The 23,524-nt window shown below is 44.8% G+C and overlaps 1 protein-coding gene across 4 annotated transcripts in view; it reads left to right on the top strand.

Annotated features, from left to right (window-relative positions):
* Nucleotides 1-23,524, top strand: part of SHROOM3 (shroom family member 3) — a 233,965-nt gene that overhangs the window by 60,212 nt on the left and 150,229 nt on the right. For 2 of the 4 annotated variants that reach the window (XM_035114005.3, XM_035114001.3), the window contains exon 1: nt 20,408-20,741. Coding sequence is in view for 1 of the 4 variants with exons in the window: in XM_060278375.2 (XP_060134358.2) it covers nt 11,219-11,373 (155 nt within the window). In the remaining 3 variants the exon portion in view is untranslated. Of the gene's footprint in view, nt 1-11,218; nt 11,374-20,407; nt 21,028-23,524 lie in introns of those variants that run through there. The other 2 variants (XM_060278375.2, XM_060278377.2) reach the window with 2 other exon arrangements.

The following is a 23,524-nucleotide window of genomic DNA, read 5'->3' as shown; positions in this document are numbered from 1 at the left end:
ACCTGAAACTGTTCTTAACCTGAGGTACCACTTTAGCTAATGGGGCCTCCCACTGCCGTCATACCGCCACCACACGATTTCTGTTCTCATCCTGAAGCAAAGTTCTTAACCCGAGGGACTTTTCCTGGGTTAGTGGAGTCTGTAACCTGAAGCGTCTGTAACCCGAGGTGGTACTGTATATGTTAGAAGCTACCCAGAGTGGCTGGGGCAACCCAGTCAAATGGGTGCGGTATAAATAATAATAATAATTATTTATGGAATAGGATGTCCCTATTTTCATCAGAGAAATGTTGGAGGGTATGATGAAACACTCCTGTTCAGGGTTCCAGGCAGCCAGCATGCCCTTTTTAAAAAAATACTTCATTATATCCCGCCCCAAATCAGCTGCTTACAAGCTTCCTAAGATCCCAGCGAAAAATGAAAATGGAAGTGCAAAGTATTGTGCTTACGGTAGTTCCTCCCCCACCCTTCTCCAAGTCTGGTGTCTCCAGTAGTGGCCTGACCTGCATGATCTCTGGACCTATCCATTGTTCCCAAGCATAATTCTTATCCATGGGAAGCATTATATTGATATGCCTTCTGTTCCCTTTGGCAAATACTTTTTGGCAATTACGCTGCAGAGCAAATGTTAACACATTGATAAGCGTTGTTGGCAGAGTTGTACGCTTTGGGGAAGGAGGTTGCTGAGGGACGATCAAGAGATAGTAGCTGCCGCAGAGTTCATAGCTGCCAAGTTTTCCCTTTTCTCGCGAGGAAGCCTATTCAGCATGAGGGAAAATCCCTTAAAAAAAGGGATAACTTGGCAGCTATGCGAGTTAATGAAATCCCATGGCTTTGCATCACCATGATAACCACCAGAACCCAAAAGGGATCGAGTTTGCATCACCTGGCGATGTGTCAGAATGGAATTTGTGGAATGAACTTCAGGTGAAGCCAATAATTGACGAGGGTGACATAATCTCCTGCATGGAAATTATCTATGCATAGAATAAACTTAAGCTTTCATGAAGCCAAGGGGCCCTTAATGGGATTCTCCTCCTCCTTGAAACCACCTGCTGCCTCTTGGGAAGCCTACAGACCAAAGTTTAGCCGCGTGTTGCAGGAGCAAACAGGATTGAAGATCGTCCCGAATGATTCACTGATCCATTAGCTAGCAACGACCATCTCTCAAGAAGTTTGGATACATATCATTTTATTTTGAAAAACGGCCAGTTGTCATTTGGGTTGTAAACTGGAAGGTAGGTAATTTTGCTCACCATGTTTGGCATCAGCTGGAATCACCTGGCAAATTACTGAGGTCTGGGGGCACCGTAAAAATCTCTGTGTTTTTTCTATTTGTTAAAATAAGTAAGCAGACGGCAAATCCACTGCTGCCAATACGTGTTCTGAACAGGTCCTAGTTTTTGAAATATTGAGATAAGAAATGCAAGATACATTGGAAAGGAAGGCTAGATGAGCAACAATATTTCAGATCTGTACTAAACTGTGCAATAATGTATATTGTGAGCAATTATCTGTGTGTGGATCACAAATGACAATGACTTGGTTACAGGTAGGTAGCCGTGTTGGTCTGAGTCGAAGCAAAATAAAAAAATTCCTTCAGTAGCACCTTAAAGACCAACTAAGTTTATATTTTGGTATGAGCTTTCGTGTGCATGCACACTTCTTCAGATACACTAGAAACAGAAGTGTCAGACCCTATATATATACAGAGGGTGGTGGGGGTGGGTGGGAATGGGAGATGGGCTGATGGGAGTGGTAAACCTGTAGATGGGTGTTAATGGCTGCTGATGGCTGCAATTAGTCCTGGGCTGAGGTGCTAAAGAAAGCTTGATCATGCATAATGAGATAAGAATCCGATATCTCTATTCATCCCAGGTGCTTCCATGGTTTTAAGCTTGGTAATGATTTCCAATTCAGCAACTTCCCTTTCCAGTCTGTTCCTGAAATTTCTCTGTAATAAAACAGCTGCTTTGAGATCTTGTATAGAATGTCCTGGGAGATTGAAGTGTTCTCCTACTGGTTTTTCAGTCTTATGGTTCCTGATGTCAGATTTATGTCCATTTATCCTTTGGCGTAGGGTTTGGCCTGTTTGTCCAATATAGAGAGCTGAAGGGCACCGTTGGCATTTGATGGCATACACAATGTTAGAAGATGAGCAATTAAATAGTCCTGAGATGGTATGTTGGATGTTGTTGGGGCCAGTAATGATGTTGTCCGGGTGTATGTGGCAGCAAAGTTGGCATCTGGGTTTATTGCAGGCTCTGGTACCAGTGTCCATGTTAAGTCTGGTGGTTGTATTATTGTGGGTGAGGAGTTGTTTAAGATTGGGTGGCTGTCTGTAGGCAATGAAAGGTCTTCCTCCCAGAGCTTGAGAAAGGGAGCTGTCATTGTCCAGGAGAGGCTGTAGATCTCTGATGATGCGTTGTACTGTTTTAACTTGGGAGCTGTATGTGATGACTAGTGGTGTTCTGTTATTTTCTTTTTTGGGTCTGTCTTGCAGCAGGTTCTCCCTAGGTATCAGTCTGGCTCTGTTGATCTGTTGTTTAACTTCATCAGGTGGATATTTTAGTTCTAAAAAGGTTTGCTGTAGATCTCTTAGGTGAGATTCTCTGTCTGTAGAGTTGGAACAGATACGGTTGTAACGTAGGGCCTGGCTGTATACGATGGATTGTTTGGTATGTTTGGGATGGTAGCTAGAAGCATGTAGATATGTTTGTCGGTCAGTTGGTTTTCTGTATAAGGTGGTGTCTATACGTCCATCCTGTATTTTTATAGTAGTGTCCAAAAAATGTATTTCTTGCATAGATTGGTTCATTGTTAGGTTGATGGTGGGGTGAAAGTCATTGAATGTCTGGTGGAAGGTTTCCAGGGTCTGTTGTCCATGTGTCCAGATAATAAAGATATCGTCAATGTATCGTAGGTACAAGAGAGGTTTGAGTGGGTAGGAGTCTAGGAAACGATGTTCTAAGTCTGCCATGAAGATGTTGGCATACTGTGGGGCCATGCGGGTGCCCATGGCTGTGCCGCTGATCTGGAGGAACAGGTCATCACCAAATTTGAAGTGGTTGTGGGTAAGTACAAAGTGGCAGAGTTTGGTAGCAAAGTCCGCTGTGGTTTTATCTGAAATGGTGTTCCTTATGGCTTGTAAACCATCATTGTGTGGGATGTTGGTGTATAGAGATTCCACATCCATAGTGGCTAGTATAGTATTGTTAGGAAGATTGTTCAAAGGTTGTATTTTCCTCAGAAAATCTGTGGTGTCACGTACGTAGCTGGGAGCACTGATAGCATATGGTTTCAGAACAGAGTCCATATAGCCGGAAACACCCACTGTAATGGTGCCAATACCTGAGATGATGGGGCGTCCTGGATTTCCTGGTTTGTGTATTTTAGGTAGAAGGTAGAAAGTTCCTGGTCGAGGTTCCGCTGGTGTGTTTGACAATGACTTGGGTTTGGCAAAACCAGATTTTTCCTATGTTCTTATCCAACTTGTGTGTGCTTACGTTACCATACCAATTGATGTGGAAATATATGGTTACAATAAAAGACATGCATGGGGGGGGGGGGTTTAGTTCTTTAAACTGTTTTCTGTCAAGGTCCACTGTTGCAGTTTGCTGATTTTGTGTGTGCTAATTGCCACATTTCCTTATGCGGCGGCCACCAAGTGGGTGAATTGAATGTCTAGAATGTAACGTGTGAAAGGCAATAATTGAAACGGGCACGTGGATGTATTACAAGGTAAACAAGCATGCAGATGTAAAATGTATTTTGGGGGCTTGGGAGAGAGAGACCTGGTTTTGCAAGCCGAATACCATAGGTTCAATTGCTGGCATCGCCACATAGGCGCTTCAGGTGGCAGGTGGTAGTAACGAGCTCTACCTGAGATGCTGGGAAGCAGCTGCCAATCAGAGGGGACAATGTTGGGCTAGATGGGCAAATAGTTTGACCGCTTACATGGCAACTTCTTCTGTCCCTAAGGCCACACCTGCACCATACATTTAAAGCAATACTATACCACTTTAGCAGTCATGGCTTCCCCTAAAGCACCATGGGTACTGTAGCTTGATCTCCTAATCCCTGCACAGAACTACAGTTCACAGGGTGATTTAACCATCAATCCCTCTTCCTAGGGAATTTGGGGAATTGTAGCCCTGGGAGGAGAACAGGGGTCTCCTAGCAACTCTCAGCAGCACCCTTAGCAATCTACAGTGCTATGGATTCTTTGGGGAGGGGGAAACCATGACTGATAAAGTGGTACAATGGTTCTTTAAATATCTTGCACAGATGAGTTCTAAAGGTAACAAAACAGAGCCCACTAAAAGAAAAAATATGAATTCAGTGAGCTCACCAGCTATGGCCCTGTTTGCAAAGTTCTGCGTGTTACTTCTCCATAAGTCAGTGGACATTCAGAATAATCAGAGGTGCTTTGCCATTAGCATTGCTGTGTGGTTTTACAACCTGGCCGAGTGGCTTGTGTGCTCCTTATGGGTACACACTGCTGATATAAGATGGACAAAAGGAGACAATTTCCGGGGTTTATTTGGCAGATTTTACAAAGCCAAAGCTCCTGTGTTTGCGGCCATACGTCTGCCCCATTCCATGTCCCGTGAATTCCCATTGATGCTAAAAGGCCACGTGTGTGCCTCATAAAAGGCAAGCATTTTATGGACAGCATCATATGGGTGACAGTGATGGTCGTTGGCATTAAAGCCTCATTTTAGGACTGAAAGGGCTGGTGGCAATGACCTTTGCCACCAAGCAGCGTTTATGAGGCTGACACAGTTAGGTTGAGGTCCTGCTTTGAATGGGGACACTGAAAGTTTATTACCTCTTTGTTCACCTTCTTTCTAAGGCTTTGCCAAAGTGGCACTTGATCCTATGCATGCTTGCTGAGAAATAAGCCCCATTGAGATTAAGGATGCTTACTCTCAAGTAAGTGTGCAAGATGATTGCACCTTGGTAGTGCATCTGTTCTTTATATAATATCTTGCCCTGTGGACTTTTGTGGTATGGAATGCATTGCCTCCTCCCCCAGAAGGCCCAGATCTGCTAAGAGATGGAGGAGAAATTCAACTGAGTTCGAATTCAAAGGTGACCCTGCCCTAATTCACACTTTCTGAAACAATGCGAGAACCAAAACACAGCCAACCATCAAAATACACTCTTCTCTGAATCTTGTGATTCTCTGTTTCTCCAACCAAGCAATGTGTACAAAGATGCAAATGTACTAAGGTGAAATGTGCATTTATTACTGAAAATAACATGCAGACGTGCATTATTTTCAGGGGAAATTGATTTGCGAAAATATGTATATGTGAATATTAGGAGGAAAATGCTCTGAAATGCTGACGAATCTTTGTGTGTGTGTTTTTTTATTCACTGGATCTGGGTATGTGGGTAACTGAACTTAAGGCTGGAAAGAAATGGGAATTGATAGATTCACCACCCCATGTGCTATATACTCCATTGCCCGGTAAAGGGGAACTTTGGCTGGGGTCCAAAGTGCTTCTTGCGCACACTGCATGAATTTTGTTCTCTCCTTGCCATAACACAACCGGATTCCCTTTCCCTTCGAAAGGAGCTTGTGGGACAAAAGTTTCCCCTTTCCTTGCCCTTCCTCCTGTGCCTTTTAAGAACAGTCCTGATACCGCATGCAAGTAAACGGTGGTGGGGAAATTCTCATGCTACTGAATTGACTCAAAAAGCTGATAAAAGCTGGGGTGGAGAGGGGAGTAGCAGCCCTTTATATCTATGCAGGGGATGGGAACGAGGAGAGGCAGGTCTGGTCTTTGAGAAATGCAAGCCCAAAGGCCTCTTGAGTTTGTGGAAACAGAAGTATTGCCCTTTGGAAGATGGCCTCTGTTTGTTTTGAGAAGGGACATGGAATGCACACACCCAAATACAAGAGATGTCAAGAACAGAGCTAGCACGCCTGAGTTGTGGTTGGCCTTACAACCTCCAGTGAGGTTGGATCCAGGGTTGCTGTCCCTATATAACACACAGTCCCTACTTTCTGTCCTTGTTTGATTCCTAGTTTGTCGTTTGTACAGATTCTAGGGATACCCTTTTCTAAAAATGGCTCAGCTAGTGGGGCAGAGCCTCCTAGCTCTCTGGCAGGGGAGTTTGTACATCCTGATCAAGTTTGCAGATGACACCAAATTGGGAGGGGTGGCTAATACCCCAGAGGACAGGATCACACTTCAAAATGACCTTAACAGATTAGACAACTGGGCCAAAGCAAACAAGATGAATTTTAACAGGGAGAAATGTAAAGTACACTTGGGCAAAAAAAAGAGAAAGGCACAAATACAGGATGGGTGACACCTGGCTTGAGAGCAGTACATGTGAAAAGGATCTAGGAGTCTTGGTAGACCACAAACTTGACATGAGTCAACAGTGTGATGCAGCAGCTAAAAAAGCCAATACAATTCTGGGCTGCATCAATAGGAGTATAGCATCTACGGTAGATCAAGGGAAGTAATAGTACCAATGTATTCTGCTCTGGTCAGACCTCACCTGGAGTACTGTGTCCAGTTCTGGGCACCACAGTTCAAGAAGGATACTGACAAGCTGGAACGTGTCCAGAGGAGGGCAACCAAAATGGTCAAAGGCCTGGAAATGATGCCTTATGAGGAACGGCTTAGGGAGCTGGGTATGTTTAGCCTGGAGAAGAGAAGGTTAAGGGGTGATATGATAGCCATGTTCAAATATATAAAAGGATGTCATATAGAGGAGGGAGAAAGGTTGTATTCTGCTGCTCCAGAGAAGCGGACACGGAGCAATGGATTCAAACTTCAAGAAAGAAGATTCCACCTCAACATTAGGAAGAACTTCCTGACAGTAAGAGCTGTTCGGCAGTGGAATTTGCTGCCAAGGAGTGTGGTGGAGTCTCCTTCTTTGGAGGTCTTTAAGCAGAGGCTTGACAGGCATATGTCAAGAATGCTTTGATGGTGTTTCCTGCTTGGCAGGGGGTTGGACTGGATGGCCCTTGTGGTCTCTTCCAACTCTATGATTCTATGATTCTATTTAAAATGCATCTCTGGGTTATTTGTGGGGCCTGCCTGGTGTTTTTACATGAGTAGAATGTGTCCTTTTATTTAAAATGCATCTCTGGGTTATATGTGGGGCATAGGAATTCATTTCCCATTTTGTTGCATTTATGAGGCTGTTACTCATAACACACAGCATCGGCCTGGCATGTAGAAGGTTCCCCCGGTCTAAACCCTGGCATCTCCAGGTAGGACCTAGAGGAGGCATCCCCAAACTTCGGCCCTCCAGATGTTTTGGACTACAATTCCCATCATCCCTGACCACTGGTCCTGTTAGCTAGGGATCATGGGAGTTGTAGGCCAAAACATCTGGAGGGCCGCAGTTTGGGGATGCCTGACCAAGAGTGTCCCTTCTCTGAAATCCTGGGGAGCTGCTGCTAGTCCAAGTAGACAGTACTGAATTAGATGGACAAATGGTCCAAATCCTTATAAAGTAGCTTCCTATGATTGCTATATAATACTTAACAAAAAATCCAATTAGGTAATATCTCATTTGCACATTTGTATATATAATAGCTAAATTGTTTCATGTAACTGTCCCCTTATCTTGCCACACACCATGGTGTATCTGCATAAAACACAATGCAGACAACTGTTAACAGATATTACCGTATCCACATTTGGGATAAATGGAAACTTTTTGGTTCAGAATTTTGTTTTAGCATCTAGTGGTACTCCAGATGTTCTGAGGCCTCCTTCCAGTGTGCCAATATCACCACCTCCTTTGCAGTCTGGGCTTCAAAAGATGTCTACTGCGCTATTTCCTTCAGCTTGCTATCTCTGCGCTTGCCCAGAGCGGACTCAGTCAACTCTGTAGTTCTTGTTGAAAACAATGAATGCTCTTATAGTTAAACTACGGAACTCGTTCCCACCAGTGCTTTCCCCCCCAATAAAAATAGGTGCCGGAACTCACTATGAAGTTGAGTTGCTGTGCTCACCAGGCCTGAGCTGTTTGTTTCTTTGAATAAAGAGTTAACTTCATGGACACCTTATGAGTTATTGCAGACCTGTACCCAACACCTGACACTGAGTAGGAATTTAAATTTGCATCTTTCACATCCGGTGATCAGTTCTAGATGCTGCCCTGGATTAATTCTTTGGGTACTCAGGAGCCTGTGGGATTCACGGGTTTTTAGGCTAATGTTCACCTAGATCCCAAAGCCTAGAATAGACTTCCTTCTCTTGACCACTTGGACAGTATCCCCAGTCTTGCTACCCTGAGATCAAAGGACCAATCCTAGAATCCTAGAATCCTAGAATCGTAGAGTTGGAAGAGACCACAAGGGCCATCCAGTCCAACCCCCTGCCGAGCAGGAAACACCATCAAAGCATTCTTGACATATGCCTGTCAAGCCTCTGCTTAAAGACCTCCAAAGAAGGAAACTCCACCACACTCCTTGGTAGCAAATTCCACAGCCGAACAGCTCTTACTGTCAGGAAGTTCTTCCTAATATTTAGGTGGAATCTTCTTTCTTGTAGTTTGAATCCATTGCTCCGTGTCCGCTTCTCTGGAGCAGCAGAAAACAACCTTTCTCCCTCTATATGACATCCTTTTCTACCTTTCTCCCTCCTCTATATGACATCCTGACTCTTTACTTTTCTTTCCTGGCAAGGTCTCATGTTGGCATGCTGCGTTTCATGTTTCCTGGTTTCACTGTTTTCCAGTCTGTCTGTTGAAACAGGTGCTTGATGAAATAGGTGGTGTCTCCCACTGGGCTTTTGTTTGCCCTTGCAATCCTGGTGACGTTGGCTGAAGGTAGAGTTGTGTGGCATATGACATCACTTGCCGAATCTGAGCACTGCTGTTGTCTTGGGGTTGACACCACACCCTAAGTGCAAATACTTCTTCCAGGTTTATTTTCAGAATATGGCCCTGTTTAAATTGCAGTGCACTGGAAGCTCAAATAAGCTGTCAAAAACCCAGGGGGTTATCTAATTTTGAGTGGACTCACTTCAGCTCAGCTTCAGCCCTAGCCCTTGGTGATCTTTAACATGACAGATCCCTTATATATCCTATAGGTCACTGCAGTCAGCAGGAGGGTTTCTCCTTAAAGTCCCCCAAATACCAGAAACCTTTACTATTTTTAAAACTCTTTTTAGCTGATTTTATGTTTGTTATTTGCCTTGAGACATCCCTAAAAAGCTGATTGATTTGATTGTTAATAATAAAAAGCACAGGAGCAGACCATCCAACTTGACAGGGTAGCTTCAACTTTACTATATATTTTTATCCAGGTGGATAAAGACAACTGGTTTATACAGTATACACATAGGAGCCAAACTGAAGCGATATATTGACGCACAGCTTTCTTATGTAATGTGTGGAACTTGTCAAGCTCACTGTTTGCCTCCTAAACATATGAACCAACCTGCACCCTGTGATCATCGTCTGAGGCCCTTCTTCATGTGCTTCCTCTGCAAGAAATCCAGAGGATGGCAACATGAAAATGGGTCTTTCTGTAGTGGCTCCCCATTTGTGGAATGCTCTCCCCCGGTGGCGCTTTGGGTTAAACCACTGAGCCTAGGGCTTGCCAATCAGAAGGTCAAGGGGGGGGTGCGCTGTGGTCTAAACCACAGAGCCTAGGGCTTGCCGATCGGAAGGGTTGGCGGTTCAAATCCCCACGGCGGGGTGAGCTCCTGTTGTTCGGTCCCAGCTCCTGCCAACCTAGCAGTTCGAAAGCACGTCCAAGTGCAAGTAGATAAATAGGTATCGCTCCAAGCGGGAAGGTAAACGGCGTTTCTGTGCACTGCTCTGGTTCGCCAGAAGCGGCTTAGTCATGCTGGCCACATGACCCGGAAGCTGTACGCTGGCTCCCTCGGCCACTAGAGAGAGATGAGCGCCACAACCCCAGAGTAGTCTGTGACCTAATGGTAAGGGGTCCCTTTACTTTTACCCTTTACCTCCCCAGGGAGGTTCGTCTGGCACCTTCATTATACACCTTTAGGCACCAGGTGAGAATGTTCCTCTTCAACCAGGCCTTTGACTGACTGACATACCCTTTTAAGTATGTGTGTTTATTTTTTTTTGGGGGGGAGGGGTTTATTCTTTTGTTTTGTTCTTGCTCTTGTTTCTATTATGTATTTTGCCTTTTTATTTTGCCTTTTTATGCTGTAAACTGCCCTTCAGATGAAGGGCAGTATACAAATTTAATAAAATCAAATAAGTATTATCCAAAAGTGCTTTTGGACCGTTACAATTTTCTGGTGCAATTCAGTCACATACTAGCAAATTCAGACTGCATAATTATGGTCGATTGGGAAGCCTTACTCAACAAACCCACTGTCTCTCAGAAGACGGGACTTTTTGCAATAAGTAAAGTGATGTCAAAATGCAATGGAAGACGGGGGATAATGCCTGCTTGATGCAATGTCTCCTTGCAGTTTTCCCCATCTGCAGTTTGAATCACAGCCCAACAAAAGTGGAACCAAGCTGTATGATCACAAGTCATGTGGTACGACTTGTGATCGTACAGCTTGGTTCTAAAATACCGGCCACAGTCTGACAGGCCCCATCACATATGTTTCAGGAAGTTTTGTTCCACTTCAGGCCAGAAGCGCCAAGCTGAGGAGTCCTGGCACATTCTGATTTCTGGGTCTTGTTGACTTTTGGTTTCAAGGTTCAGGCTGTTTCCTTGCAAACAAATGGTTCTGAGAAAGAAAGAAAGAAAGAAAGAAAGAAAGAAAGAAAGAAAGAAAGAAAGAAAGAAAGAAAGAAAGAAAAGAAAATGGTTAAACTGGAGAGAACAATTCAACTTGCCAGATACATTGTGCCATCTCTTGATATTTCCTAAGTACTGAAACAAATTAAGCACAACTGAAACCCAACAATATTAGGATCTGGTGACAGAATTCCCTGTGAGATTTGTGCTTCCTAACAGAAGGAACAATTGAGCACTGGTGGGGGACGGGACCTGCTAAAGGAGACTGTGAAATATTGTTTCTGGAAACCTTGCAAGAGCTTTGGGGCGGAGAACTGAGTAAACTTTCAGCATGGCTGAGAAAGGCAACTTTATATTCATGCGGCATGTAGAAAGAAGTTTGAACGTCCGCAACAATTTCGTTAATTTCTCTAGGGTGGGAGGAAGGAGTGCATGGCAAAAAATCAATCCTGTTGAAACCATTGTTCTGTTTCTCTCCTTGTGCCTCCCCCCTGCCCCCCAATCCAGATTGAAGAAGGAGGGAAAGCAGATTTATTGAACTCTCAGCTGCAGCCTGGAGATGAAGTGGTGAACATCAACGAGGTGGAGCTCAGTAGTTCCAGGCAGAAAGCCATCTCCTTAGTGAAAGGCTCGTGCAAGAAATTGAAACTGCTTGTCCGCAGGTAGGTAAGCGTAAGCCACGATGAAGGTGCAAAGGGTTGTTGCATACCATGCCTTCGCAATTCTGTCACAGTTCTTGTGGTGCTTGCTAAAATTATGTGGCTATCAAATACCTAGGGATAGTTGTTGCTCACCCACCTTCTTGTTTCATAAATGCAATCCAGATAGCTGCGAATGAGTCTAAACACATAATGGCAGTTATCCCAACACTTGTTTTTTTTCCCATGGACCACTTGAAAATTGCTCAGGGTCTTGGCAGGCAGGCTATACAGCAGGCAGAAATACCATGAGCTGTACTGGCTTTGCCCCTCCTTACCTGGTGTCTCTCAACAATACCGCTTGTATTGAGAAGGTCCAGGCTGTTGGGGAGAAAAAGAATTCTCCTTCAAAGAGGAGGGTGGAGGAGCATTAAAAGAAGAATCCAGCAGCTGATCCTATGCATATTTACTCAGACGTAAGCCTCACCAAATCCATGGTAGATGTTCATAGGACTGCTAGGGTTGCCAGACTCAATAGTGGACAGGACCTCTGTGCCTTTAATTGCCCTGCTCTCTTTTGAGTCTGGAAACCTTAAAGAGAAACCAGCAGACCCTTTGCTTAGAAATTAAACAAAGGGTCTGCTGGTTTCTCTTGAAGGTTTCCAGACTCAAAAGAGAGCAGGGCAATTAAAGGCACAGAAGTCCTGTCCTCTATTGAGTCTGGCAACCCTAAGGACTGCAGCCTTAGAAGCTTGATCTCATGCAGCTTTTCTCGAAAGGAAGCCTCTGTTCTGTATGTCACTTACTTACGAGTAAGCTTTGTGGTTCACAGACTGAAAATCTTGAAACAAAATTTTAAAAAATCCTTCCAGTAGCACCTTAGAGACCAACGAAGTTTGTCATTGGTATGAGCTTTCATGTGTATGCACACTTCTTCAGATACACTGAAACAGAAGTCACCAGACCCTTATATATAGTGAGAGGATGAGGAGGGGTATTACTCAGAAGGGTGGTGGGAATGGGTGATTGGCTATAGGTGTGGTAAACCTCTTCACGACTGTTAACAACTGCAATGGTCTTACAGGAAAAAGCAAGGGGTGAGAGGACTAAAAATAGCTTTACCATGTATAATGAGATAAGAATCCAATAATTCAGACCAGGTCTCTCCAGGGTTTTAAGCTTGATAATAAGTTGCAATTCAGCAACTTCTCTTTCCAGTCTATTTCTGAAATTCTTTTGTAATAACACAACTACTTTGAGACCTTGTATAGAATGACCTGGGAGATTGAAGTGTTCTCCTACTGGTTTCTTTGTCTTGTGATTCCTGATGTCAGATTTATGTCCATTTTTCCTTTGGCGTAGGGTTTGGCCTGTTTGTCCAATATAGAGAGCTGAAGGGCACCGTTGGCATTTGATGGCATACACAATGTTAGAAGATGAGCAATTAAATAGTCCTGAGATGGTATGTTGGATGTTGTTGGGGCCAGTAATGGTGTTGTCCGGGTGTTGTTGTTGTTGTTTAGTCGTTTAGTCGTGTTCGACTCTTCGTGACCCCATGGACCAGAGCATGCCAGGCACTCCTGTCTTCCACTGCCTCCCGCAGCTTGGTCAAATTCATGTTAGTACCTTCGAGAACACTGTTCAACCAACTCGTCCTCTGTCGTCCCCTTCTCCTTGTGCCCTCAATCTTTCCCAACATCAGGGGCTTTTCCAGGGAGTCTTCTCTTCTTGTGAGGTGGCCAAAGTATTGGAGCATCAGCTTCAGGATCTGTCCTTCCAGTGAGCACTCAGGGCTGATTTCCTTCAGAATGGATAGGTTTGATCTTCTTGCTGTCCATGGGACTCTCAAGAGTTTCCTCCAGCACCATAATTCAAAAGCATCAATTATTCAGTGATCAGCCTTCTTTATGGTCCAGCTCTCACTGCAGCAAAGTTGGCATCTGGGTTTATTGCAGGCTCTGGTACCAGTGTCCATGTTAAGTCTGGTGGTTGTATTATTGTGGGTGAGAAGTAGTTTAAGATTGGAAGGCTGTCTGTAGGCAATGAAAGGTCTTCCTCCCAGAGCTTGAGAAAGAGAACTGTCATTGTCTAGGAGAGGTTGTGGATCTCTCATGATGCGCTGAACTGTTTTAACTTGGGAGCTGTATGTGATTACTAGTGGTGTTCTGTTATTTTCTTTTTTGGGTCTGCTTTGCAGCAAGTTCTCTCTGGGTATCAGTCTGGCTCTGTTGATCTGTTGTTTAACTTCATCGGGCGGATATTTTAGTTCTAAAAAGGTTTGCTGTAGACCTCTTAGGCGAGAGTCTCTGTCTGTAGAGTTGGAAGAGATGCGGCTGTAATGTAGGGCCTGGCTATATACAATGGATTGTTTGGTATCATTCATATTGAGGAAGAAAAGGCAGGGCTCTCAGAGTTCTTGAGGCTGAAACCTTTATTATGGTATTTCGTTATAAACCTCAGCCTCCCAAGGAAGCATATATTTGAAATGAATTCCTTGATACTTAATTCACAACATCCCTTCTGTGGAGGTTTTTAAGAAGAGGTTGGATGGCCATCTGTCATGTATGATCTAGTTGAGATTCCTGCATTGCAGGGGTTTGGACTAGGTGACCCCTGACAGTGCTGTAGCTATGGGGGGGGGGACACTAGCCAGGGTATATTTTTTTGCCCCAACTGAAGCCTCCAGAGGGGTGCCATTGAGGCTCCCAGCCAGTATGTGTGTGTGCATATCTAAATGCATGTGGGGGGCAGTGGCATAGTGTGGGTTGCCTGTGCCTGGGGTGGGGCCTCCTGATGGACTGGGCAGCTGGGGTGGGTGCACCACGGGGGGCGCACATGGAGGCCTTGTGGAATATGAATGAAACCCACTTCCAATAGGCTCCTCGCCCTCTGCCTCCATCCACCTGCCCACTAGACCAACCTGCTTGCTGCTGCTGCTGCACCACAGCTGGCAGGGCCCCATGCCTGCCATGGGGTCACCTGATTGTGCCCCCTCAAAAATGTGTGCCTGAGGCCATGGCACCCCAACTCTATGCCCCCTGGGGGTTCCAAACTGGGTCATTGACCCGGGTGAAATAAAGCCCAATTTCTCCCCTGCCCTTGGGGTCTCTTCCAGCTCTTACCATTCTATGGTTCTGTGATTGTGTGACATCCGTTGCTCCTCTCTCTGTGCATCCTCATGTTCTTCCATTTACAGAAAAAGGGATCCCCGCCCCGCCCAGTCCACACCCCGATTCTAATGACCCGATCACCGGCGGTTAGCAGTCCATGAGAAAGAAGCTGTGCGTGGGGCTCAGTCCTCCCCCTCCCTTTCCCCCTTTTAATTTGGTCTATTTTTAGTTCTAAGTCCCCTTTCCCCGCCCACACTTTAGAGCAAGAGTTTTGCAGGTGGAGGCAGAGCAGCTCACCTTGCCGAGCACGCTGTGATTCCAGAATGGCTTATCTGAGTCAGAATCGGGTCAAAAAACAAAACAGAATCCATGCAGTTTCAGTGTCAATGTTAGCCAAGCCCAAGTGGTTTGCTGACTCCTTTCAGTGAGAACAATCAGCCCGCATTCCATCAACATCACCTGAGCAGCGCGGCCATTTCCAGGGCCCGGGACACCTTCCAGATTCTCTTTTAGCCCTGTTAACTGGTTTGTGGCCTCTCCTCTAAAAGAAGAAGCCTTTGCTTATTTGTTTTCATCGCTCAATTGTGCACCCCTGCACTTCCTGGATCAGCTTTACTCTTCCCATACTGATTTATAAATAAAAGCACTATCATACCACTCTGACAGTCCTGGAGGATCCTGGGAGTTGTTGTTTGTTCAGAGAGCTGGGAACTGTGACTGTGATGTCAGCAAACTGCAGGTCCCAGGATTCTGCTTGACAATCTAAGGGGCTTGATTGTGCTTTAAACACATGGGGTGGATGTGACCTGAGAAGTTATTGCTAGTTATATTCAAGGCTGTGTTTATGGTGAGATCCCATAAAAGTACAAGAGCACCATAAAGTTAACTCTTTTTTTTTTAGCAAAAACAGGATCTGCTCAGGCTTAATGAGCCCAGCAACTCATCTGTGGCAGGTCTTGTCCCATGAATCAAGTTGCTGAGACTGAAGGTCCCCACTTCCCCAAAGGCATCTAAGTCCCCTCCTTTCTAGGGTTTTCCACAAGCAATCTGATACTATGCCTGTGTGAAGCTAACGTCTCATCTGCCCTCTTCATGCCTCTCCTGGTTCTGGGGGACCAGTAGGGAGGGGAGCTTGTTGTAACAGGAGGGGAAGACACATGTGACTCTTCACCAGCCTGACTGATCTCTGCCTCTTGGCCTCCCCCTCTCTTGCTTCAGCTTCTGATTCTGGACTGCTGTCTGCCACAGACTCTACCTGCTCACTTGTGACTAAGCCCTGTTACATCTTCAGCTTCTGGCACCTCCCCCCAGTCTTCTGAATTTGCTACCAAGGAGTGTGGTGGAGTCTCCTTCTTTGGAGGTCTTTAAGCAGAGGCTTGACAGGCATATGTCAAGAATGCTTTGATGGTGTTTCCTGCTTGGCAGGGGGTTGGACTGGATGGCCCTTGTGGTCTCTTCCAACTCTATGATTCTATGATTCTGTGTCTTCTCCCTGTGACTACTCATCTTCATCCCACCACCACTCCCCAGGCTCTGAGCCGTCTTCACTTGGGAGTTCCCCAGCTGGTTCCTCCCACCATTCCTCGGTGTCCCGTCAGTCCATGACAACCAAACAGAGGACTGCATTTGGGCCCTGCCCTGAATGATATGCTAACCCATGTTACGATCCCATGTCATCATGCTGGGTGTTTTCCCACCCATGCTCCATATTATTGGCTGCTACTGGTACAGATGATCATATAGAAGAGGTTATGACCTCACAATACGGGTTGGTGCCTACAGATTATCCAAGAAAGGGGTGGTAATTAGACATGAGCCTGCCATTTTAGACAGTAGCCTCATGTCTTGCATGTGTGATTCTTCCCTGCTGCATGTTGGGAAATGGATGTTTGCAAGAATAGCTTATAAAGCTCTCTGGAGCAAGGATTGCCTTTGGGGGGGAGGCTTGCACTGTTTTATAAGAGTAAAGTATCCTATACGTTGACAAAGAACAGCAAAGCACCTCTCCTACATTCAATATGTTCTGGCTATGATCCACAAAAGAACGGTTGGTTTAATAAGCCCTTAACTCGCTTGAACTTCTCTTCTCACAGAAGATACTTTGGCCAGGATGTGATAAGATTTATTTGTTCCTTCCTCGCATTTGACTGTTCAGACAGAAGCAATAAAGCGGAAGTGTGTTTTGCGGGTTTGGGAGTTGCCTCTAGACAGATAAACCTCCGTGTATAAACAAAAATGCTTGCATCATGTTCACTGAGTAGTGCGATAAGTAGACCATGGATGCTGGCTTGATCACCAGTAAAAGCTAGGGAGGGTCCAATCTGTCAATCTTGGTTTCTTTCAGTTCGCCATATTCCAATCAGTTTGCATTAAAATTAAGTCTTCATGAAAATTCACCAGCATATATAATCTGGCAAACATAGGGGAGAAATTCACAGAAGGGGTTGAATTCTAGTAAAGTTAAAGGTAAAGGACACCTGAACGATTAAGTCGAGTCAAAGGCGACTATGGGGTTGCGGTGGTCATCTTGCTTTCAGGCCAAGGAAGACGGCGTTTGTCCACACACAGCTTTCTCGGTCATGTGGTCAGCATGACTAAACCACTTCTGGTTCAACAGAACACCATGACGGAAACCAGAGCAGTGCACGGAAACACTGTTTACCTTCCTGCTGCAGCAGTACCTATTTATCTACTTGCACTGGCGTGCTTTTGAACTGCTAGGTTGGCAGGAGCTGGGACAGAGCAATGGGAGCTCACCCCGTCGCGGGGATTCAAACCACCGATTTTCTGATTGGCATGCCCAAGAGGTTCAGTGGTTTAGACCACAGCGCCACCCGCATCCCCTGAATTCTAGGAAGGAGCTCTGGTTTGATGAGCAGTTTACTTATCTCAGTGCTGCTCACTGATACTGTTTAGGAAACGGCTGTGAAAAAATAAGCACCTCTTAGTAAGTCTGCCTATGATCCTCATACACTTAAAATCCCAGTGGCCTGACTTTTCTTTCAAATTGCTCTGCCTTCTACCCTTCAGTGCATTCATTATACTGTTTTACATCTACTGATTTAATTTATTGCCGTACAGTTCACTTGGCCTCCACCATGCATTTTATGATAGGGGAACATGAACTTCCTGCAATATAGCTGACAAGTCACTCTCAGACCTCGGTTTCTGTCGAAGGGGGAAACCAAAGCTGGCTCAGGTGAGTTCTCAGCTCACCATAAGTGCATAACAGTTATTGGAAGGCATGCAAAGAAAACGGTAGATAAAAACGAACGGGGGCAAAGGCTGACGTCCATTTGATGGATGGGATAAATATATATAAGGTCCACAAGCAGTAATCTGCATCCAGCTTCCCAGCCGCCACTCCCCTCCAGTGCTGATCATGTTGCCACCGCGGAGCGGTGTTGTAATCTGCAACTCGTGAGGGAGAACAGATTTTTATCATGTTTCAGCAGTCATACAAAGCAGGGCGAGTGGGAATCTTGATGGACTTTGAATGAAAGACCATTTCCCAAGCAGTAACTTAACACAGCGGGTGTAAGGTAAAGATAAAGGACCCCTGGACAGTGAATTCCAGTAAAAGGCGGCTATGGGATTGCAGTGCTCTTCTCGCTTTCAGGCTGAGGGAGCCGACGTTTATCCGCAGACAGCTTTCCGGGTCAAGTGGCCAGCAGGACTAAACCGCTTCTGGTGCAATGGAACAGCCATGGGCTGGTCCACCGTCCCTCAGACCATGTGGTGGGCTGGATTATATTTTTTTCGGCGGCGGGGGGGGGGGGAATGAACAAATTCCTATGCCCCACAAGTAACCCAGAGATGCATTTTAAATAAAAGAAAACATTCTACTCGTGTAAAAACACGCTGATTCCCAGACCGTCCGCGTGCCGGATTTAGAAGGCGATTGGGCCGCATCCGGCCCCTGGGCCTTAGTTTGCCTACCCCTGATATAGGAGTTAAAGGAGGAAAAGGAATTTTAACATCCAGAGTCCCCCTGAATCAAAGGAAAGATTCCTGCCACTTTTTAGCATTCTTCAGTCAGGTATAGCATTTTTTCTTTCATTACCAGGAGTTAATGGATTATGCCTCAAGAGTATCTGGCATTTTTACAAAAAAAGCAAGATGCCAGAATAATAGTTCACAAACCATGTTAACCTAATCTCCCCCCCCCTTTAATTTGGCTGCGGCATTAATGTCACTTCATGTGAGCTTTGGCACAGAGTGCCAAGAAAGTAAATCAACTAAATCCCACTTTTGTGAATGAAATCAATTAGCAGATGGATTTGGTTCCAGTGATTATGAATCCAATCGTAGCTTTGTAGGGCTTGCCGTAGCAGCGGATGCTAATGTTCTGCTCGAGTTAGTTTTCTGCAGTTTTAATCACCTTCTTTTTCTTTGTTCCCCACCCTTTGGGTGGTGCTGCAGATACATTTCATCAGACCGGAAGTTTTAAAGGTGAACTTTTAAAGGTGAACTTTAAAGGTGAACTTTTAGATGCATTGGCTTCACATTGTTGGGTCTGGTTTGAACCATTTACTGGTATAATACTTCTGTCACAAAGGCCATGGTACATAGAATCTCAAAGCCTTTGGCTAGTCTAAAGACAAAAAGTCTTCATTCAGAATATCCTTGGGTAAACAAATGGGAAGTGTGCACACGATCACTTTCCTATAACTGGGTTTTGAAAACCCACAACGTACCGTAAATCTGGTGGCAGTTGTGTGCAATGACTGATATAATGGTGTCCACACCATATTTCTGTATTAGAACAGTGGTACCTTGGTTCTCAAACGCCTTGATTCTAAAACGCCGAAACCCTGGAAGTAAGTGTTCCAGTTTTCAAATGTTTTTCAGCTATTGTTTCCGGGGCGCCTGCACCAATCAGAAGCTGTGCCTTCGTTTTCAAACATTTCGGAAGTCTTATGGATTAAGTTTGGAGCTTTTGTTTTTGCTATTTATTGTGTGTTTCTGTTTTTGAGGCTTTTTCGGTTAATTTGTTTTTGTGACTGTGGAACCCAGTTTAGCGAGCGATTGATTGATTGATTGATTGATTGTGTGACTGCGGAAATGGATAAAAAAAACCCATCCAAACAATGATAATCATCAGTGCAGGTAAGAAAAAAAATTTATTTAAATTGTTATAATCTACAATACTGTCTTACTTATTTTATAGTACAGTACATTGATGATTGCTTTCATTTTATGGATCAATGGTATCGTTAGATAGTATAATTCATGTCAAATTGTTGTTTTAGGGATTGTTTTTAAAAGTCTGGAATGGATTGATCCATTTTGCATTACTGTACTTTCTACGGGAAAGTGTGCCTTGGTTTTGGAACGCTTTGGTTTTGGAACGGACTTCCGGAACAGATTAAGTTTCAGAACCAAGGTACCACTATAAGTCTAGATTTCATTTTGTCAACATATATAAAATATTTTCTGGCACAAAGCCATCCTGTGAGCAACATGGCCACAGGTCCCCCAAGATCCCACTCTGGCACTCTAACCACTATGCCGCACTGTCTAGGCTTTCCCTTTGCTTGTGTGCTCTAAGTTCCTGATGGCCACTAGATGTAAAACAGCTCATATTTACACTTTTTGTGTGTCTGTGGGTGTCTCCAACACACGTGCATCAGATTTCACCTTTCTAAGTGTATTTGCACCATATTTCACGATCTCCACGTTTGCAGGGCAGAGACATACAGGTGACCCGTTCCCAGACTTTCCTAGTGATTGGGATCTCTTGAAGGGTTGCGCTCTTGGGTGCTTAATTCCCAAGTGCCTTTACAGAGAGATTTGGGGTGGCGGTGGCTACCATGTAATAAATCGCGGCGCTGCATTTCTCTGGCGTGTTTGCTTGTTCGGGATTTACTTCTGTTCCAGCCTCTCTCCTGTCTTTGTGTGTGGCATAATTGCATTCCCCAAAACTCCTGGCAAAAGCTGACTCACACTCCCTTGCCACTTCCCGTTTTTCCCCCATCTGCTCCAGCCCTTGTCTGCAGCCCGGCCTGCTGGCAATTGGCAGGTAGAACAGTAATCTACGGTAAGAGCTGCATTCAGCAGTTGCCTCTTCCGATCGCCGGCAGGCAACAGACAGAATCCACCTGCCTCGTTGCCTTGATACTGATTTGCAGTTCCCTTATGTACCAGCAACAGCCTGCTCAGTCCTCCTTCCTTCCTTTCCTGTAAACGTGTTTGAGATGATCACTGCTTTGCCGGCCACTCTTTCAGCACCTCTCCGAAGAAGCATGGCTGTCGACAAGACTCTCCTCCGGATTCTGTAAGGTAAAGCAATCTTTGCTTAACTCAGCGCTGAGAAGAAGGGAGAGTTGAAATTTGGAACCTGCATATATCCTATGTCTTGGCAGGGCTCGGGAGGAGGGAGGTGGAAATCTCAGGAATCCAGGTGGGCGGCTGCAATGGTTCTTTAGGGCTCATAAAGTCGACAAACAAGTATCCCGGTGATGACAGCAGGAGAAATAGTCCAGGCTCTCTGTGACTAGTTTGCATCCTGCCACAAATAGAGACTTTGCCCATGCTTTGCCGGAGTTTTGAAACCTTGGCTGGGGAGGTAAGGATGTTCTGTTAAGAGATGTCATTTCAAAGTTGAGGCCTTAAGATTAAAAATTAAGAAAGGCCGCCTGGAGTATGAAAAGAGTTTTGGCTTAAAGCCCTACGCATGATGTGGGATGTGTGCGATTTAAATCTCATAGTATGTTCTGACTCCTACAAATGATTCACCTGCTCTCTCAGGGCTTTTCTAGTGAAACTTGAAAATGTAGAGGCTGTTCTGTGAGAAGGGTGGCCACTTCTCTCTCTCTCTCTCTCTCTCTCTCTCTCTCTCTCTCTCTCTCTCTCTCTCTCTCTCTCTCTCTGTCCCCACCCCCCTGGCCAGGCAGAGCTCCTGTCTCTTTAACAGATGTGTGACTGGGAGAAATTCAACAGGTGAAGCTTCTGCTGACATAGAGAAGCAGTGGTGGGGAATCTGCTGAACTGACTTCTACTTAGGGGCAAATGAGGTGGCTGATTTTAACATCAATATGGGGTGTGTGCATGAGGGCTACAGAGCCCTCCCGCATTTTACCTACCTGCCTGTTGTCGGTTGTTTCAGCTCCTTTCGCTGCTTCACTGGAAGTGAGCTGGGCTGGGAGAAAAGTGATGGATTACAGGGAGGTAATTTAACAGGGCTCAAGGTTACTTGAAGTTGTTCTTTCAAACCAGGAAGCTCTGTCCCAAATTCCTGCGAGTTTCAGTTGATGGTTGTAATTATTTGCAAACGAGAAGAAACCACTCTGCACATGCTTAGAGGCACTCTTGTATTCGATGCTTCTCAGGTTCCGGAGGGAAGCCTGGCACGGAAAACTACCTAAGCCCTACCTAAAAAATCCTGATTGTGTATAATAATAGGATAGCTGAAAGAGGGTTATGAAATTAACCTGCGCAAATTGAAGGTGTCTGCAGTGAAGCAGTCAGGCTAAACATTGTCTTTAACACAGTTTAGTGAAATAGATTGGTATAAGAGGCCCAGAGATGTAAATGTGACTTGTTGAGGCCAGTATGTTTAAGTTGAAGAGATGTCTGCAAAGGTTGCTTTGGAGTTTGGGTGCTGTTGCAGGGCGAGGGGGTACAGTTTTAACAGTTCAGTCCTGCAATGAAAATGTGTTAAATAGCAATCTAAAGATGACTCACCACTTAACGACTCAGAGGCCAAGCTGATCCAGAAAACTATGTTGCAGTTTGGTGAAAATTTATGTTACATATGAACAAACACCTTTTTTTGAGTTTTTGTTCTAGTCCCCTCTATGTATGAATCGATTTGGTGGAGTGTGTAATATTTCATTTAACCTCAGTCCTTCTGAATGGTGTAACCTTCCATCGTCAACAGATCTTGGGGAAGTCCCTTTAGTTTATTACGTACCTTTATGGAAAAACATGGGCTTGCTGCTTTACATTGTTGTGTTGTTGAGCACTTTGTGTATTGTTTGTATATTGTTTTATTATTCATTGAATAATAAATAATTTTTAGAAGGCATCTGAAGAAGACATTTGAATTTTTAGAAGACATCTGAAGGCAGCCCTGTATCAGGAAGTTTGTAATGTTTGACGTTTTATTATGTTTTTAGATGTGCTGGAAGCCGCCAGAGTGGCTGGGGAAACTCAGCCAGATGGGTGGGGTATAAATAATAACATTATTATTATTATTATTATTATTATTATTATTATTATTATTATTATTATTTTAATTATTAAATTTGTATACTGCCCTTCACCTGCAGATCTCAGGCATAGCTGCCAAGTTATCCCTTTTTTTTAAGGGAAATTCCCTTATGCTGAATAGGCTTCCTCGTGAGAAAAGGGAAAACTTGGCAGCTATGATCTCAGGGCAGTTCACAACATAAAAATACATTATAAATGCACAAAATACATGATAAAAACAGGGGCGGGGGACCACTAACAACACCCAACCACAAATACATTAAAATATTAAAAGGAGGTATCAGCTGTTAATCAGCTAAAGGCCTGGTTATAGATGGGTGTTTTCACCTGTTCTTTGATCGACTACAGTCCCTGGGCTTGGGTGCAGCCGGCCTTTATAGGCTGGGGGTGGACCAGAGTGAAGCCTGCTCTGCTTCAGTCTGCTCCCAAGCCCCGCCCACTCGTCCTGACCGGATTGGCCAGGATTCAAATGGCGGGAAAGCCCACTAATCCGAGTGGCCGGCCCGGGAATTCCCTCAACTGCTGGCTGCTAATCCCCAGCTTTGCTCCCTGGGGATCTGAGCCTGCCATGACGGGCTGCAACAGCCACCCACTCGGGTAAGCAGTCATTTTGCAGTGTTTATTCTGCGTAGCCCAACCTGATGCCCTCTGGATATTTTGAACAACAACTCCCATGTGGCTGGTGCTGGCTGTGGCCGATGGGAGTTGTAGTTCAAAACATCTGAAGGATGCCACATTGGCAACACCTGGCACAGCCTTGGATGCAAAACCCAAGAAGAGGTTTCAGTGCACAGGGATTCTATAAACTCTGATTGTGTATAATTATAATAATAATTATTATTATTATTATT

Source organism: Zootoca vivipara, chromosome Z1, assembly GCF_965207765.1.
Source record: "Zootoca vivipara chromosome Z1, rZooViv2.hap1.1, whole genome shotgun sequence".
NCBI classification, from domain to species: domain Eukaryota; kingdom Metazoa; phylum Chordata; class Lepidosauria; order Squamata; family Lacertidae; genus Zootoca; species Zootoca vivipara.
The sequence above is the reverse complement of the archived record's forward strand: the minus strand, read 5'-3'. Positions and strand labels throughout refer to the sequence as shown.